Source organism: Chrysemys picta, chromosome 3 (assembly GCF_011386835.1).
Source record: "Chrysemys picta bellii isolate R12L10 chromosome 3, ASM1138683v2, whole genome shotgun sequence".
NCBI lineage: Eukaryota > Metazoa > Chordata > Testudines > Emydidae > Chrysemys > Chrysemys picta.
The window spans coordinates 142362835-142381145 of NC_088793.1; the positions used below are offsets into that span (position 1 = coordinate 142362835).

At 41.5% G+C, this 18311-nt stretch overlaps 2 protein-coding genes across 5 annotated transcripts in view; one reads left to right on the forward strand and one right to left on the reverse strand.

The window, feature by feature from the left end:
- The window catches only part of CEBPZ (CCAAT enhancer binding protein zeta), a 25945-nt gene extending 13361 nt beyond the window's left edge, over nucleotides 1-12584 (forward strand). Inside the window, exons 9-16 of the mRNA XM_008174262.4 lie at nucleotides 1714-1780; nucleotides 3398-3498; nucleotides 4688-4748; nucleotides 5819-6027; nucleotides 8347-8424; nucleotides 10811-10872; nucleotides 10976-11057; nucleotides 11951-12584. Coding sequence (XP_008172484.1) covers nucleotides 1714-1780; nucleotides 3398-3498; nucleotides 4688-4748; nucleotides 5819-6027; nucleotides 8347-8424; nucleotides 10811-10872; nucleotides 10976-11057; nucleotides 11951-12090 — 800 coding nt within the window. The 3' untranslated portion in view covers nucleotides 12091-12584. The remainder of the gene's footprint in view (nucleotides 1-1713; nucleotides 1781-3397; nucleotides 3499-4687; nucleotides 4749-5818; nucleotides 6028-8346; nucleotides 8425-10810; nucleotides 10873-10975; nucleotides 11058-11950) is intronic.
- Nucleotides 11866-18044, reverse strand: CEBPZOS (CEBPZ opposite strand). 4 transcript variants are annotated; one of them, XM_024110826.3, is made up of 5 exons: nucleotides 17729-18044; nucleotides 15822-15926; nucleotides 12477-12521; nucleotides 12131-12215; nucleotides 11866-12051 (listed from the first exon to the last, which is right to left on the reverse strand). In XM_024110826.3, the coding sequence occupies exons 2-4, from the start codon at nucleotides 15922-15924 to the stop codon at nucleotides 12133-12135; spliced, it is 231 nt and encodes a 76-aa protein (XP_023966594.2). In that variant the 5' UTR covers nucleotides 15925-15926; nucleotides 17729-18044; the 3' UTR covers nucleotides 11866-12051; nucleotides 12131-12132. The 4 variants fall into 4 exon arrangements, with proteins under 4 accessions (XP_023966594.2, XP_023966600.2, XP_023966592.2 ...); XM_024110832.3 differs by having other exon boundaries at nucleotides 15822-15930; nucleotides 17729-17871; XM_024110824.3 differs by lacking the exon at nucleotides 17729-18044 and adding an exon at nucleotides 17407-17663.
- Between the last annotated feature and the right edge of the window lie 267 nt (nucleotides 18045-18311).

Below are 18311 nucleotides of genomic sequence, written 5' to 3' on the forward strand. Positions count from 1 at the left end.
TTGTAACTCTTTTTGGCGCTTCCTTATGCCTCTAGTTCTGTTCTCTTTAAGGTGCTGTAGCCAATACTATGTAGTGTTAGTATATAGCACTGGTTCTCAACCCGCGAATTGGCACACAAGGCCAGCCGTGTGCCTAGGTTCCCAGCGACACGGTGCGGAGAGGTCCGGCCGGGATCCCGGCGGGCCCTGCGTGGTCAGGGCTCCCAGCTGACCCTGCGGGGTTGAGGCCCGGGCCTGCCGGCCCACCCCGCATGGTGGGGATTGAGAAACCGCCCGGTCTTACGGGGTCCAGGGCAGCTACGCAGTGGGTTTTTCGGGGTCGGGGCAGCCATTTGGCTGCCCGATGCAGCAAGGGTCGGGGCTGCTGCTGCCCTGCCACCTGGCCCCTGCAGCCCAGGTAACACATTGTGGGCTGTATATCAGTTGAGAACTACTGGTATATAGCGTAGTCCATGTGTCTTTAATGGCACAAGGTTTCTGTGGCAGTATGAACACACACGAATTTTTACCTAGAATTCATTCAAATGGATGATTCATTTATTGCATTAATCAAGGAGTAGACTGAGCATTTTTAAAAAATGGAATTAGTCAATTTATGCACTTTAGAAATCCTTATTTTGTATAGCACATTTTCACTAAATATATCAGGGTGTCACATTTGCAATAGCTATTTTACCAACCTAAATTGCAGTGTAGAGGATTTAGAGTGAAAAGCAGTTGTGATTTGGCCTTCTGGAAACCAGTGCTCCCATGCAGGAATACAGCTAATAAAAATTGCAATCAGGCCACCCTAGCAAATCGAAAACTATGTGTTTGTGAGCAGTTAATTTACTAGTGTTCCACTGTACATTGTTTTCCCCTGTAACCTTGATTATCGGAAATCCATTTCCATCATGCACTTTTATCTGAAACAGTCATCTCCCCTGACTTCACTACTGAGGCCATGATATGGCTTAAGAGGCTGTGACATTTCTCTCTACCAGAGGGAGCAGGCTGTTTTCTGCATGCAGTGAAATGGGACATGGATCTTCTTGTCTCCTTTTGAATGTTTTTTTGGGGTGGGGGTTGTGTGGCAGGAGGAAGTGAGGTGCTTGTTGTCACCATTGGTCTCCTTCCGAATCCAGTCACAAGATCTTTTTGCCATCTCTGGTGGAGGGGGCTTTAGTGCCTGTTGAGTACCTGCAGATACTTATCCTTCTTTCCCCACCGTCATTAGTGTTGGACTTTGGAAGTGGTGGGATGCTTGATCCTGCTCCGATCACTTCTTTTGGGCCAGCTGCTGAAAAGCTCTTGGTCCTAGGAGGAGGGTGAGAAGGACTCATTTGTGTGGTGGGAGAAGTGCGGAGTTCTTCTACAGGTTCCCAAAATCTATCCCACCTCCAAAGTTTTTTTTACATACACCCATTCTGGGTTGTTACTAACCCTAACTAACATATATAAATGATGAGGATCCAGGGGATAGTTAGGGCTAATGCCTGTGAATTGTGGTAGAGTGGAATGTTAGCCCACATTTTACCATTTAAAATAGTAAATATAGTGAAGTTCTTATTTTAAGAAATTGAGGAGATACGCCATATTTCAGAAATTTAGTTTGGGACCAATTTTACTGTAGTGTTTTCATAACAAAACGTTATATAATGATATTCAACTTGCTATAAAATCTTGCCTCTTTAGTGAAGCAAAGCATAAAGCCAGGTCTGTTGTTTTTTTCAGTCAACAGTAAGGAATTCCTTGCCCAAGATGAAAGTAAAATCCCAGTGGATGAAGTGTTTTTCCACAGGTAATTAAATATTTATGAATATTCTTAACAAGCTTTGTTTCTGAAATGTAACTCTTTGGAAAAAGAATTAGAATTTGTAAATTTGTCCTGACATTTTTACTCTGAGAAGTTTCTGAGGATTTGGATTAGCTTGAGGGACTTATGTAATGAAATGATGGAACTTCCCTTGCTCAGTGTGGAATATTGAAAGTTGTGAAAAATATTTTAGAAGGGCGTGATAACATAATCTTAAAATTATAAGGAAAGCCATTCAAAATTACAGTCTGCTACTAACATCACTTAGTTGACTCAATAGCATGGAGTCGCAAGCACTGATTGGTGATGAATAACCTGTGTGCTGTAATACCTAGGCACAAGAAGTTGATTGCGCCTATTTTAAAATATATGTTACTGATAATAACTTGATTAAAATGGAACAATAAACGAATATCTAACTGGTAGCTGTTTATGGTATTCATATAGTTTTTGTGTTTTTTCACCATTTTTCCTCTATTTATGGTCTGTTTTTGTTTTCAGGTTATCATATGCTCACAATGCTAGTGTTTGAATTACAAACATTGCATGAAGAATGTCTTTTAAAAACAAACAAACAAAAAAAACCCTTTTCATTGGATTTTTTTTCTTAATTCATAGAATCTTTTCTAGTGGTCTCAGGTTTTGCAAACATTTGTTTTTCCTAAACCTGAAATTTGGGCTGAACTTGGCAGTATCGCTATTGATATTCACTCTGAATTTTTGGCTTTTGTGGTTTAATTTTAAATAGTAGCAGATGGAAATGGAATGCTCCTGTTAACACAACTATGGGAGGTCCGTTGCGTTCTCTTTTGATAAATCACTATTCCAAACCATTTTCATGTCAGTGCAAAAGTGTGCGCAAGTTTCAGTGACATCAGAAGCTTTTCATAGATGGGACCCTGATATTGGAGACACCAACTTAAAAATCACACTTCTGCCTGAAAAATTATTAATTATTGTTACAAATAACACCTAAGATTATTATAACTTTAATATGAGAATGTTTATTTCTTCAGTTTACTTTATGCACTTTTGATAATGCTTTGTGTAGTAAAATTCATGTTTTCTCCCCATATCTAGTCACTTTTCCCTCTTATTTGTGTGGATCTTGCTGCAATAAAGGAGAGGAAAATGTTTTTAAAAATAGGTAACTGAGACTAAACCCACAAAAACAGGCAGACGAAACCAGGGGGAAAGCATAGTACCTGAAACTACTTTTAAACTTTTTTTTTTCCTGATCAACTGGACTTCAAGTTGACAATGTTCATTTAATCACACACATCATATGTGTATTGTTCCTGTCATTTTTTAAATTCACAGTGATCAAAGAAACTTCTGAAACCACAATCCAGGCATTTTCACTGCTTTAAATCTCACATCATTTCACCATTTTACACTTTTTTTAAAATTGAAAAATAAATGAACTATAAATCTTTGAATTGCGATCCATTTTTGAAACCATTAACTGATACTTAAGTGATAGCTGGCAGACTTTATATACAATGCATGTAATCCATGTTGTGGCTTTATTAAAATCATTGTGTCATAAGAACAAATCAGTAATGTAGTGTGTGATTGCAGAGAACTTTTTAAATATTTCAGATTTTATAAAAAGCTTGATAAAGAGAAAGAGAAACGAAAACGTCCAGTGGAGGAAGAAAGCGTGGAAGATGTAGATGATGATGAATTTGAAAGAATACTGGGTAAGGCTGTATTTTTCATAGCAGTAAAGCACTCTCAGTCCATCAAGGAACAGCCTATGCAGACTACTGTTTTTTTACTTATTCAGTTGTCTATTATAGAGTGCTCTGTGTAATGTGATTATGCATCTCTGCCAATGGCTGCATATGGCTACGTGACTGCGCTTCCTTGTGAACTTGGTGTAAGTTTCTGCTCTACAATTTAAGATTGTCTGTGCATGCTGCAACTTTCATTGTTTAATTTGCAGCTTCATATTTTGCTTGTGCAACTTAGACCAACATTTTGAGAATTTAGTTCTAATTATAACAAAATATCTGTAGCTTTTCGTTGACCCCTTTTGTGTTTTACCATTGGTCTTTTTAATGTACAGTCTGCTTCTAATGTTAGGCCATTTGCTTCACAAATTTTGAGGCATGGATCTAAGGCACCCTTGTGTTAACTTTTCTTTGCCAGCCTATTTTCAGTCAAGGATTTATAGGAAGAGGACTTTGATTCCTTGAGAGAGAAGTGTCAAGGTTTTTTTTGACACGTCATTGTTCTTAGTTGGTGTCTTCCCTTGTTTAGATCTATATTCCTAAATTCCATCAGTGACTGTGGCCTTTAAAGTCCAAGGTTGTTTTGCTTCTGTGTTGGATTGTGGTGGATACTCTTAAGCCAGAGTCGAATGTGCAACCCCTGCAGTATTCCCTGTATTCTGCATACCTTGGTTATGAGTGTCACAAGATAAGACTCGGAATCATAGGGGACTATTTTCTCATGTGATGCTGAGGTGGGGGAAGGATTTATGTATATTTCTCTGCACACTAGCCAGAAAATAGACAAAATGAATTTTAAGATAACTCTCTAAACAAAAGCTGTTTCTCCAGTGCAAAGGAATTATCTTTCAAAACTTTTACTATGCTATTGTTTTTACATTATGAAATGCCTTGTGACTCGGGGGGGGGGGGGGGGGATCTGTTAAATGGTATGTAAGCTAATTGACCAGTTTTCTGTAGAAGTAAAATCTACTGGGATTCTTCCTTGATGAGTCAGTCAATGTAAACAAAGTATGCTTGAGAAAATGGATGACTTAAGAATAATGATAATAAATTGTGCCATGAGCATTCAGTCTATTTATTAAATAACTTCAAAATATTTCCCTTGGCTTTGTGTTGCAATAACAAAGAAAATTCCCCATTTTTTTTCTTTCAGACTCATTTGAAGGTGACAGTTACTTTGATACTGTTAGCAAGGATGACCTTGATTTTGCTGGGTAAGATTTTTGATTCTGCTCCTTCTGTACTAATTCAGTGCTACCCCAACAGATTTTTACGCGACAGGGCTGGACGGGACTTTTTGAAGAAAGTCAACCCTGCTCGGTATCATTTTGCACAAGGCATCATTGTTGAACGCTGCGTGTCTCTCTTCCACCCCCTTCCCCCCGGGTTGAGCATCCTGATGCTATGGCACTTGCAACTTGGCCCAGAAAGCATGAGGCTGGGCACTTTATTTATATCATAGAATGATCCAGCAAGCAAGTCTGTATCTTCTTGGTTTTCACGGTCAGATAATGCTAGTGAGTGTAATCATAAATTGGAATGATACATGATGCATGAAATTTAAAAACCTGGGATTTTGATCCTGTGGTAGAAGTCCAGAGTTACATAACTTAATTCCCAGTAACTCATTGGCTCCATTAATGATTGAATGTGCAATTTTATTTGAAATGTACTTTTAAAATTCACTAAAGAAACTGAAATTTCTTTTGGGAGGAGGGGGGGAAATTATAGCTTAAATTTATAGTAAAGCTTAAAAAACTTTGATCCAGATCTTGTTCCCTTTCAAACTCTTCTTCTTCGTTACCACCTCTACCCCACCATTCCCCTCACCAACCCCGTCACCCCCCGTAGTGTTTCAGGATGGGTCAGTTCCCCTCCTTTATTCCATTAAAGTGCTATACTAGGTCATAGTCGCAGTTTTCCATTTAATAGGCCTGCTAAGGCTTCTGGGGGCGTCTTTGAAAGCAGCTCAACTATCTCCTGTGTAAAAGGATTTCTGAAAATGAACTGGGACCATTAGAACATGTAACAACACATCTAGCTGTTGTCAAAAGAGTACCTTAATCACAGGACTCTTTTCAGACTTTTTAGCAGCATTCCTTGTGTTAAATTCAGTTTGATGTATTTTTAATATTCTGTAAGTGCCAATTGATTACGCCGTGGGTTACTTTTAAAATTATTTGTAATGATTCTTAACTTCCTAGTACAGCACTTTGAAATAGATGGGTGTTATCTGTAGACATCTAACGAGGCTGGAAGTGCTGAGTATTATTGTGTATTTTAGTAATATAAAAAACAAGCCCACGGGTGGTAAGAAAAGCAAAGGAGGTGAGGAATACAGTGATAACTTGGAAGATTCTGATGATGAAGATGAATTCAATGAGATGGATGATGAAGTAGTCTCCCTGGGAAGTATGGATGAAGAGTTTGGAGATGACATTGATGAAGAGGGAGGTGCATTTATGGATGTATCAGATGATGACAACAGTCCAGGTAAGGTAACATTCATTACCAGGATTGAAGCATAAAATACTTTTTAAAATTTGGATGCATAGATTAGGTGTTTAAATCCATGTATAGGGACCTAAATCAGAGGCCTGGCTTTCAGAGATGCTGAGCTACCAGCAGCTTCCACTGAAGTCACTCTTTGTCCAAGAAGCTCCAATTGAAGGCAGTGAGTTGCAGGTACTCATTACCTCTGAAAATGAGGCCACTTTTATTTAGGAGTCCAAATATAGAATTAGGTGCCTAATTTTAAGCACACATCTTTGAAAACTTGGTCTTAAATACTTCACAAACCTAGATACACTATTCTCTGCACACTCAAAAATAAAACAAAAAACCTCCAAAAACCAAATGAACAAACAGGTCTTTACACAAATAACTTACACAGTGACCATTATGCAGCACTAAGGAAAAAATAATAAATCAATCAATGTTTGGCAAATTCTAGTTTTAGGTATGCATGATTTGAATCAACATTTATTAAATTTTTCCACTGGCTAATTTGAGACCAATTAATGTTTTTAAATTAGTGGTTAATAAGTAACTATTTGTGACTCCTGTAATTGTATTTAGCACAACAAAAAAAATTCCTGTGCCTAATAATTTTATTTTTCTATAATAAGAATTTGAAGCTGTGACTTAACGTAATAACCCGGGATCAGGTTATTAGAGAGATTGTTTACATGGAAACCACTTTACAATTTCAAGAAATGCATGAGATTAAGGGAGGGTTTATAATATTGGCTTGTTGAGGTCAGGGAGTATAATCAGGGACTAAAGTAACCTATTCAGATAGATTTTAATGTCTGTCTTTCATATGGGCACTACTACATAATATACACTAACTCCTCTCGTAAAGTTGTCTCATTGCTGATCTACTAGAGAACACGCTCATTTAAAGTTGCGCAATGCTCCCTAATGTCGTTTGGCAGCTGCCTGCTTTGTCCACTGCTTGCAGAAAGAGCAGCCCTTGGAGCTAGCTGGTGGGTGGTTGGAACCAGGGTGGACTGGCAGCCCCGCTATCAGCTCTCCGCTCCCCTAAGTTCCCTGTGCAGCAGCCGCCCAACAGGCTATCAACTGCTGGGCAATTCAGCTGTCCCCTCCTGCCCTCTGCCTTGTAGCTGCTGCCGGGAGCCTACTGTTTGCTGTGCGGGGGAGAGAAGAGCGGTGCTAATGTCAGGGTGTCCTCCCACTCCTCCTTTACCCCATTTCCACGGGGGGGGGGGGGGGGGAGGGGAGAGAAGGGGGACGGATGATGGCTCAGGACAGGGAGCTTGCTGGCAGCAGCTGCTGTCTAAACTTGCTAATCTACTTAAAAAGGCAGTGTACTTAAAGGGGCAATGCACACACAGAGTGTGTCTCTGCCGTGCTGCCTTGTAGAGTGTGAAGCTGTGTTAACTCTTGAGGGCTCAGCTCAGTTCATCATTTAGCAGCAATGCATTCCCTGGGAAATAGCCCACCCTCTTCCACCCTCCACCTTCACCACCTCAACCAAGCTTCACAATTACAATTTAATAATGTACACAGCAATGATTTGTTTAAAACTTATACTGTATATATGTGTGGAGATTATAGTCTTTTGTCTGGCGCAAAAAAAAAAAAAAAAAAAATCATCCCTGGAACCTGACCCGCCCATTTACATTAATTCTTATGGGGAAATTAGATTCACTTAACATCGTTTTGCTTAGGGTAGCATTTTTCAGGAACATAACTACAACATTAAGCGAGGAGTTCCTGTCTTAACTTGGTGGAATTTTTTTTATAATTTCAACAGGTAATATCGATATTCAATTTAAAGCATTTTTTCCCATTTTTATCAATTTAAATTTTCATAGTGGGAAACAGTAACTAATGATAATAGGTGTTATCAATAGAAATATTTTTTCATTGATGGGTGTGTACAGTAAAATCAACATTTATTGACATTTACGGATAAAAATCTAATCCTGCCAAGCCTAATAACATACCACACTGTTCATCAAATGTATACATTTTACATAATTCAATGTTTCTTTGTAACTTTTGTGCTGTGATCAGTGCTTTATTTAATATATCTTCCACGCTGTGGTAGTAGGCAAGAGAGGCATTTAAAGTTGGCATGAATAACTTAACATTTCCCAGGATCTGTGGGTTTAAATTGAAAATTTGAGTATTTCCATCGTGGTTTTAATGTTTTCTAAGAGCAAGCTCAACAGAATAATGGGGCAAATGTGCCTTAATGAACATGTTAATCTTTGTAGTTAATGTTTTAAATATAGTGTATACTGTTCAAATTATAGTGACCTATTTGGTTTTCTTTGATAATAGATGGTAAAGATCAGGTTAAGTCTGTCAGTAAAAAAGGCAAGAGAAAAAAAGATACTGACTTTGCTGGATCATTTGAAGGTAAGAATATATTTGCATTTAAAGTTTGAGAAAGGTTAATACGACTGTACGCTGTGGGAAGTATGTAGAATGGCAGAGGGCTTTGTGTTGTAGGGGGTTAGTGCACTAATCTTTTGCCTCTGGAAACATGAGTTCAAATTCCATTTTAGTGAAAATGAATTTCTCACTCCTGTACATACTGCAAATCCAGTCAGTCTGGTACAGTTGAGTATTAGTAACAGCTCTTAAGAGGCTGTTAGGGTTGAGTTGAATTAGCAGATATGTAGAGCAGATTGCATTGTACCTGAATACACTACATGCAGCACAAGTTTGTGCTACTGACCTCCCTATATTGTAGTCTAGATTTATTTAAAAAGGGAAATCTATGGCTTCCTCAGATTCTTCTAGAGCTGTGGCCTGCTGTTGGTAATGAAAACAAAACTAAAATGCAAACTAATGCAAATTTGATATAAATTCAGTTTTAGGCATGGAAAGTGAGTGAATGGATGAATTCAACAGGTGGGGTATCTTTTTTCCACTCCCACTCAAAAAATAAAAAAATAAAAAAAAATCCTCCAGCATCAGACAGCTTTGCGCTGTTGCTTTACATCAGTGATATTCAGATTGAGGCTTGGGAGCTACAAGTGGCTCTTTAAGGTGTCGCTTGTGGCTCTGTGCAGAACATATTAAAACACTGATTTATTATTAATCAGGATGCTTTTATTATGTTAACCTATTGTAGTTGATAAAATATGTGGCTAGTCATTTTGCTGTGAGAATATATAAAACTAAATATTTTGTCATACAGTTTAAAGATGAATATTCAGTACTGTTGTAAATGAAACAATGAACTCACACTACTGTGGCTCTTTTGGGTAGTGTTGATCACTAATTATGGTCTTGAACCATTGAAGTCTGAGTATCACTGCTTTAGGTCTTAAAAGCAACCTGCAAAAACGGTTGAACCCTTTTTTGCAATTTTGTTGACGTATAAAGTTTACCTAAAGTTGTTTTTTTTTAAATTTGCTTGTTGTGTACATTAGAAATTCAGATTTTGATGACTGGAAAGCTGGAGAAATAAGGACATCACAAGAACTAAGTGAAAGTTGAGCATCTGAAGGGAAGGGTGACTAATATTTTGGTTAAAGGATGTGTGTGTTAAAGAGTCAACGTATCCAAACCCCTTAAAGCTTGAGAGCTAAAAACATACAGTAGAAGCTCAGAATAATTGAACACCTCAGGAATGGAGGTTGTTCGCGACTCCCAACAAAATGGCTGGGCCCTTAGTCAGCAGCCGCCACTCTCCAGCTGCCCAGCTTTGATAGTAGCAGCACAGAAGTAAGAGTGGCATGGTATGGTATTGCCACCTTGACTGCTGCTTGCAGGGCACTGCCTTCAGAGGTGGGCTCCTGGCCAGCAGCAGCCACTCTCCAGCTGTCCTGAAGTAAGGGTGGCAATACCACGACCCCCTAGACTAACCTTGTGACCTCCTGCAACTCCCTTTTGGGTCTGAACTCCCAATTTGAGAAACACTGGTTTATACAGATTTTACAGGGGGGGAATAGAGTAAAAACACACAAAAGACCAGATTTAACAATTCGTGACATGTTTTTCACGGCTGTGAATTTGGTAGGGCCCTAGCCATTAGGCTTTGATTCTGTATGCTTTTACTGAGGCAATCCTTTTTGGGAGGAAAAAAATACTGGCACACAATCCCCGCTCTTATCAGCCATCCCTTCTGTCTGAGAGAACTAATCTCCAATTTTTTTATACTAAACTATGTAGATTTTAAACTTTTTAGTGTATTTTTGTTACAAACACTAGCAGACCACTTTTGTGAGATCAGTTCCTTCTGTGTGCTAGTCAGTGCTATTGAAATCTTCTCCCTGAGTGACTCCAGAAGAGTTATTACTCTCAAGACCCATTTCTGCTGCAGCACTGATTAGAAGTCAGCCAATTAATGACTGCTTGAGGGACAGATGGAGTTATCAGATAATTAACACTCATTTTATTATAAATGCTAACATGTATGTGAAAATTGTATATTTTGGATTGTAGCTCTCTCCCTTGACCCTTCATCTTTCACTTGTCTTCAACTGTAAGCACTATGGGGCCTTGATCCTGATTGGGTCTTTAGATTGCTTAATAATGTAATACATATATTGTAATAGTAATCTGTTCACACATCTCTCTCTGCAATGAAATGATGGAGGATTTCTCTATCTTCTAGTTACATTCTAGCTACTTCGCTGTATTAAATAGATGCTTTTGTAGGAGCTTTCTAATAGAAATCAGATACTTTGGACAATGTTATTAAAGGATGATTTTTTTTGTCTGGTGATGCCGCCTGGCAGAATGTAGAATTTTAGCTGTTGATTACAATTTAATAACTTTTTTCTATTTGAAGGATCAAAGCAGCAAAAGAAAAGAAAACTCAAAGACATCAGCATGCTTTCTGCTGCAGAAGAGGTAAGTCTGATTAGTATATATAATTAAGAAAGAACGTTTGATTTCACATTTTGCCTGGGTATATCTTTCCATAAACAAAATACTATTATTTCTTTCTTTAAAGTTTGGCACTCTTCTGGATGAAAATGTTAGGTCCAAGTTTGACAACATTGGTATGAATGCAATGGCTAACAAAGATAATGCAAGTAAGTGCAGTTACATCTTCTAAAAACAAACTATACCCTTACCCTATTTGAATAGGTATCTATGCATGATCGTTATGACAATAAGAAAAAATTTCATTGCTTAGTTGATATTTAAAAATTTCCATTTTAAATGGAATACACAAAGTTTAACTTACTCCACAAAAAAAATAATTGAGCTGTTGCTCCAGTATAACCTTAATTTATTTTATGTAGGTACATGATGTATAATACAACAGTACTTGTTGTTAAGGACTCTCATCCTAGTCTACATTTAATTGTATTCTTAGTCATAGTACTTGCAAGCATTTTGCAAAATAATGTGCAGCTTTTGACTTGCATCATTAAATACCTAATTCTAAATTACATAGCTTAACTGGTTTTAAATTTCTAGAAGCATTTAACTTTCTCCCCAGTATAAAAACTGATGTAACCAAGGTTTAGCCAAATATACACCAAAGCTGGGGAGTGGTGTATGAGCAAAAACAGTTTTTTCCCCACAAATCTAAATCTGTATAATCCCACTTTGAAAAGTAGATATCAAATAGATAAAACCTGTTGTGTTGAGTATAATTAAGGCTTTGTATTAATTCTTTACATCATTTCTCTAGCCTAAAAAAAATTTCTCTTATCCTAGACACTGAGTATTTCTACTTAAACAATAGTGTTAATGCAAACTATAACACAGGATACATGAAAGCAATTCTAAAATTTGTGCCTTTGCAACAGGCCCAAAAGGTTCCAGGTAGAATAGTTTTTGCATAATGGAAAAATTTCTTCTGAGGTGAAAAATCCAATAATTCACACTTGATTGGTGTTTTATGAATTTATCATTTATTCAAATACCAAACCATGTTCAAAGGATACATAAGTTATCCCCTCTTCTTCCCTTGTAGGTGTCAAACAGCTCAGGTGGGAAGCAGAGCGTGACAATTGGCTTCACAACAGAGATGTGAAAAATATTATCAAGAAGAAAAAACAGTTCAAACACAAAGGCCTGAAAAATAAACACAAAGGCAAAAAGTCAAGAAAATGAATGAGACATTTTGTTTTAAACTGCTTCTGTTTTTACTTACTTCTAACTTTTGCTGCTTAGCCATTTCAGTTGGTCCTCCTCCCTTTTTCCATAAACTCCAGCCAATTCATTGCTTTTGTAATAAACTGTGAAAATATATAAGAGAAGGCATCAGAGTCATCTATTCTTACGTGCATCTGAATTTCTAGGTCTAAGATGAATTAGAAATGTAATAAAATGAGTAGAAAAAAAATCACTAGAATTGTCTCTAGCGAAATGTACATTTTACAATCTCTGTACTTCTGAAAAACATTTAACAACAATGCAAAACTAGAAGATAATTCACCATCAAAAAGACATACAAGCTTTATCAAGTGTTTTCTTTTAGTTGGCAAGAAGTAACTTACCTTCCAGAATGGATGGAAATCTCCTGTTCATTGTATGCCTAAAATCTGATAAGGGAATAAGAAAAAATTACAACTATTCTCCAAAAAATAAATGAACAATTGCACCAATGGAATGGATGTTTCTGTATTCAAAAGGCAGCTTTCTTAGTCTTTAGATACCATTAAGTAGTATGTAATTTAATTTCATTCAAGATTTTTCAGTGTTCAAACAATACATCTGAGTTACTTTTATTTACAAGTTAAGACACTTTGAGCCTGTCCCCAACTAGTGAAATGGGCAAGAAAAGCCTGATGGGTCCCTCTGAACATCTGGCTCTTAAGGTTTTACCAGTGAAAAGTCTTTCCTTTTGCAAGACAGATACAAAAAATTCTCCCTCCTAAAACTCAGAGGTTGTGGAATCTAGAGTTTTTTAAAGGAAGGGTTGAGCCAAAGAGCTTGCCCCAAGTTTATTACAAGTTCAAGCATTGAGCATCCCTCAGAGCAGTGTTTCTCAACCTTTTTGATACTGGCTTGCTGCCTTCCTAAATCTTGGGGACTTGCACTATCCCACAAACTGATTAAGAAACAATGCCTTAGAGGGGGCCGCGAGTAGGTTTCAGGGGGTCAGCCAAGCAGAGCCAGTGTTAGACTCGCTGGGGCCCAGGTTAGAAAGCTGAAGCCCCACTGCATGAGGCTGAACCCTAGGGCACTGAGCCCCGTCACCTGGGGCTGAAGCGGAAGCCTGAACAACTTAGCTTCGTGGGAGCCCCTCTGGTAGTATCAGCCCTGGCTTTTCTATGTAGAAAACCAGTTATTGTGACACAGGTGGGCTGTGGAGTTTTTATAGCATTTTGTGGGGGAGGGGGGGCTCAAATTAAAAGGTTGAGAACCCCTACCTTAGAGGATTCAGCTAGATCTTTCTCTCTTAATAACCAGGCTCCTCCAGACAACTTCCCTTATTTGGCTGCAGATTAACCTTATCAGTGCCATCCTGGAAGCTGAAAAGAGTATCTCCATCCTCTGTGCAAACCTAAATTTGAGCTCATGTTATTCCTTAACACACCTAAAGCTTTGTACCTAATTGCTACTACATCAGCCACAGACTTCCCCCACAACCTTTTTTTTTTTTTTTTTTTTAAACACACACTAGGATAAGGTGCTTCTCTGGATAGTCCCTCCTTTTCAAAGCTCTTTAGTTCTACATAACTCCATTTCTGATAATCTGATCTAAATCTGACCTACAGTAGAACCGCCACTCAAATGGCAATAGATCCCTAACATTGTTTGAAGAGAACAAGTGTATCTTTGCAGTTTGACCTGCCCTGAAGCTGTGCCATAAGTCACAAATATCTGTAGATAGAATGAGAATTTTTCTGTTGATTTCTCGGCCGCCAGCCCCACTGCCAGTGTGGATGGACAGAACCCTGAGCCGGCAGTGGGCTGAGCGGCCGGGACCCCAGTTGGCAGGGGCTGGCGGCCAGAACCCCAGACCGTCAGCGGGCTGAGCGGCTCAGCCCGCTGCTGGTCTGGGGTTCCGTCTGCCACCCCCACTGCCGGTTTGGGATTCTGTCTGCCGGCCCCTGTAAATGTAAAATGTATTAGTGGCACGTGAAACCTTAAATTACAGTAAATAAATGAAGACTTGACACACCAGTTCTCAAAGGTTGCCGACCCCTGTAGTAGAGTAATGAGTGGCAGTATAAAACTCTCCTGGGAGAGCCTTAACTGACAGTGAATCTGCTAAACTCTCTGGGTCTGAGGGCTCATTTGATGTGAGCTAGGCTTTGTCCTGGGCAGAGTGAGGTTTCTCCAGGCCCTAATTTAGTCTCTCTCTTATATAATACGTGCTATAGATTACTGTTGGGGGAATTCTGCACCACTGCATGCACCCAGAATTCATGTCTCCCGCAGAATTTTTTGCTTCCCTGCAGAAGTACAACTTTCTGCCAGGGAAGCTGCAAGAGTGGTTACATGCTTCAGCAACGCAGGTGCATAGTTTCTGGTGCCTGGAGTTGCCAAGGGAGAGCTAAATCACCACAGGGGATGGAGATGGGGACATCCTGGCCTGTGCTGGGAAGGCTGGAACTTCCTCTTCCCCTGCATGGAGTGGTCCGGGTTGGGTCAGACCCACTCCAGAAACCTCCCCTGGCTGTAGGAAGCTCCATATCCCCCTGCTTCCTGCCCTCATTGCTCCTCAACTGTGGGTGGAGCTGCGCCCCCATCTAGCCAATCCCAGTGCATCTGGACCCCCCCCATAACCAAACCCCCCTGGTGAGCCTCACCCCTTGCAGCTGGAGGCCCCCCTGCACCCAGACCCTCCCACCGAGCCCTATCCCTGCATCCAGACCAGCACCACTAAGCCCCCTGCACCTGAACCTGTACCCCTGGACTCCAGACTTCCAATCCACCAAGCTTCACTCCCCCAGCACCCACCCACCCCCTGCTGAGCCCCAACCACTTTCACCTGTACCCTCCTGCCCAGTTCCCTTGCCCATGCACCCAGACCCCAATTGAGATGCTCACACCAAACCCTCTCAATCCACACCTGGATCCCTCCACATTTGGATCCTGCTGGGCTGAGCCTGCCTGCCCACACCTGGTATGCCTGTCAAGATCCTCACCACCAAGTCTATATCGGACGGGGAGAGCATACATTGCAGGGTGATATCCCACCTCCATGCACCCAGTGGCCTGTACGCCCCATTGCCATGTTGGAGCTTCCCCGTTTATTGGGAACATTTGCAGAACTTTAAAATATTGTGCGCATAATTTTTATTCTTATGGCACAGAATTCCCTCAGGAGTAATCTAATAGATGAACAATTTCTTTTTCACCAATACAATCTTTCAGCAACAAATGCTTAGATGAGTTTTTTCCTACTTGAAACCTTTTCCCTGTCCTTAGGATAAGGTGTTCTGGGGAGGTAGTAATTCCACAACAGATTACTAATCAGATCTCACCTGTTACACAGTTAACATACAGACTGCTGAAACAGAAGTTATTTCATGATGGTTCTATTCCCCCCTACACCTCACTACCTTAGTATACATATAACCTCCTAATAAGTCTCAGTCATTTACTATTAGGCTAAGTTCTTGTGACATAGCCCAGTAAATTATCTGTCCTCTTAAGTACAGTCTCCCCCACCCCAATATTACATTCACAGTTGGTTTCTTCACAAACTACTCTGTTTACAGAAAACAGTAGAAAAACAGTATGGACTAGTGTGAAGAGAAGTTTCAACTTTTTTAATTTTGGGAATCAACATTTTGCTACCTTATCCACTTTCTACTAATTTTTCCACTTTTCTTATAAGAAATGTTGGTACCCACCATCAGGAGTAATTTCTAAAACCACTTTATTACCTTGATTTGTGTCCATTCTGTAAAATAGTGAATATGCTCCAGCAACCGCAGCCATTTCCAAAAGTAAAACTCCTTTCAAGATCTTTCTTGCAACAGGTTCCATGCCTAACTTTTAAAAATAGAGTTGGATAAGCATTTTACTCTAGAGATGCTAACATTTTCATTCTTGAACTAAAGTAATAAAGATATCTTAAGAATTTCTGCTTATTCTTAAATTATATATGGAGATATACCTATCTCATAGAACTGGAAGGGGCCCCAAAAGGTCATTGAATACTAGCAGGACCAAGTACTGATTTTGCCCCAGATCCCTAAGTGGCCCCCCTCAAGGATTGAACTCACAACCCTGTGTTTAGCAGGCCAATGCTCAAACCACTGAGCTATCATCAGGAGTCCACCAGAGTACTGCAAGTGTGGAATGCCTTAAATATACTGACTAGAGATGAATCTAATATCCACCAAGTATCAGGGGGTAGCCGGGTTAATCTAGATCTACAAAAACAGCAAGGACTCTGGTGGCACCTTAAAGACTAATAGATTTATTTGGGCATAAGCTTTCGTGGGTAAAAACTTCACTTCTTCAGATGCAACAAAGTCCATGGGAGTTCCTATTGACTTCAGTGGGTGCTGGATCAGGCCTGACAAGGAGCATTTAGCATGTTACCTAGAAACCGATAGGTTTTTATTTTTTTTCTAGGTCCCTTTTATACATTTAAAACAAAATTTTACAAAAGTAATGCTCTGGGTGGTTAAATATAAAGCTCAACGTTTATCTGAGCCATATTCCTAGGCAGGATTCCATGCATGATGTGACATCAGTAGTTAGATGGGTGCTAGTCCTCACTGGTCCCCAAGGTTTAGCCCCAACCTGCACCCCCTTCAGCTTGACTACTGGGACCTCCAGCATACACTGCTGCAGTTGATGGCCCCTGAAGAGGTGGCTTGCCAGTCACCTTTTAACATCTGGAATTTACAGCTCTGAAAATAACGTTTGCTTTAAGAGTTGGCTGTCGCATGGTGTCTTTTCCCCTCGGCCGGCGCCAGGCCCCCAACTAGCTCCCATTAAAATCAATGCAGCGGGCCCCACAGCAGGCCAGGGCAAGCCTTCAGCCAACACACGCTGCACTACGGCCAAGTCCGGCCACGGGCTGAGGCCGGCCCAATGCCCAGCGCGCTGCAGGCACCGGGCGAGGCCCGGATTCATCTGCAATCAAAGGCGCTAAGGTTGGACACGGCGCGTACGAACAGCGACGGGCGGGCGCCCTGCGGGCCACACGCTGGCAAGAACCGCGCATGGGGGAGCCCAGCAGTTGAGATGGGAAAAGGCCGGAAAAAGCAGCTGGCGCGGGAAGAGGGAGGAAGGGGAATCAGGCGGGAAACCGCTCAGCGGAGAACAGGGCCGTTAGCGAGCAACTGGGAAAGTCAACTGGCACGAGCGCAGTTGGGAACGCGGGGCCCGGAACGCGCCCGCGGCAACTCGCCAGCGCCGCGTGAGAAACACGTGACCCTCCTCCCCACCATAGTCCGGCGAGGGCACGTGACCGGCCTGTGCGCGCGACGGGGAAGAGCTAAGCGCGGGAGAGACCTGCAACGTTGAACCTCCGCCTCTGGCGGTTTCCAAGCCTCGCCCCTTGTACTCGCGGCCCCGACTAACTCGCTCGTTCCAACTGCAGCAGCAAGCAGAGCGACCCGGAAGCAGAAAACAGATTCTACTTCCGCATCATAACCTGAGGGCCCATTACGGTCACCCCACCGTTCACCCGCTGCGGCCCGGAGACACCCGCCCCTTCCCCGGGGCGCGCGGCCCAGCAACCAGCGTCACTGATCACAACGCCGCGAAACAGCAGCCTCCGCGTTAGCGAACAGCACACGCCCTTCCCCGGCGGCTGGCGGGCATCACCACTCACCTTACGTCCTTCAGAGGGGAGGGGAGGGGCTCGCTCCCCAGCGCAGGCGCAGTCTGGTTTTGCGCCCAGCAACGTGCGTGCAGACACAGTAGCGCATAGGCACGGTTAGGAGGCGCTGTCCGTGAGCGCATGCGTACAACCGCCTTCCGCCAATGATCAGTCCCCACAGGGTGGGTGGGTGTGGGTGTGTGTGTGTGTGGGGGGGTTATAAACAGCTCCCTCCCAGCACAGCGCTGTCTACTGCTGCCCAAACTTCAGGAGAGGCCGCGACGAGGCTCTGAGCCCCCAACGCTCCCGGGACCCCACCCCAACCTGCATCACACATCCCGGGAGCCAGCCCCTAAACCCGGCCCCGCCCCAGCCTCCTGTCTCGGGACCCCGCCCTTGCTCCAGGACGCCACCCCCACCAACATGGACCAAGCACTCTGCCCCAGCACTGGGATCCTGCCCCTAAGCCTGTGCCTCTCAAGATTAGATCCACTGATTTTTTTAGAGCTTTTTTTCTGTTTTCCAAGCAGTGAAAGATTCTTTTCTTTTGGAGGTCATTGTCCACGAACTGCTGTTTTTTAAATATAGCAGGAAA

Excerpts from the sequence above, each read along its gene's own strand:
- CEBPZOS (XM_024110826.3), bottom strand. The coding sequence starts at position 15,924 with ATGGAACCTGTTGCAAGAAAGATCTTGAAAGGAGTTTTACTTTTGGAA. Across the intron at positions 12,522-15,821 it reads CAGAATGGACACAAATCAAG|ATTTTAGGCATACAATGAAC; the intron begins GTAATAAAGTGG and ends TTCCCTTATCAG. Across the intron at positions 12,216-12,476 it reads ATTTCCATCCATTCTGGAAG|TTTATTACAAAAGCAATGAA; the intron begins GTAAGTTACTTC and ends ATATTTTCACAG.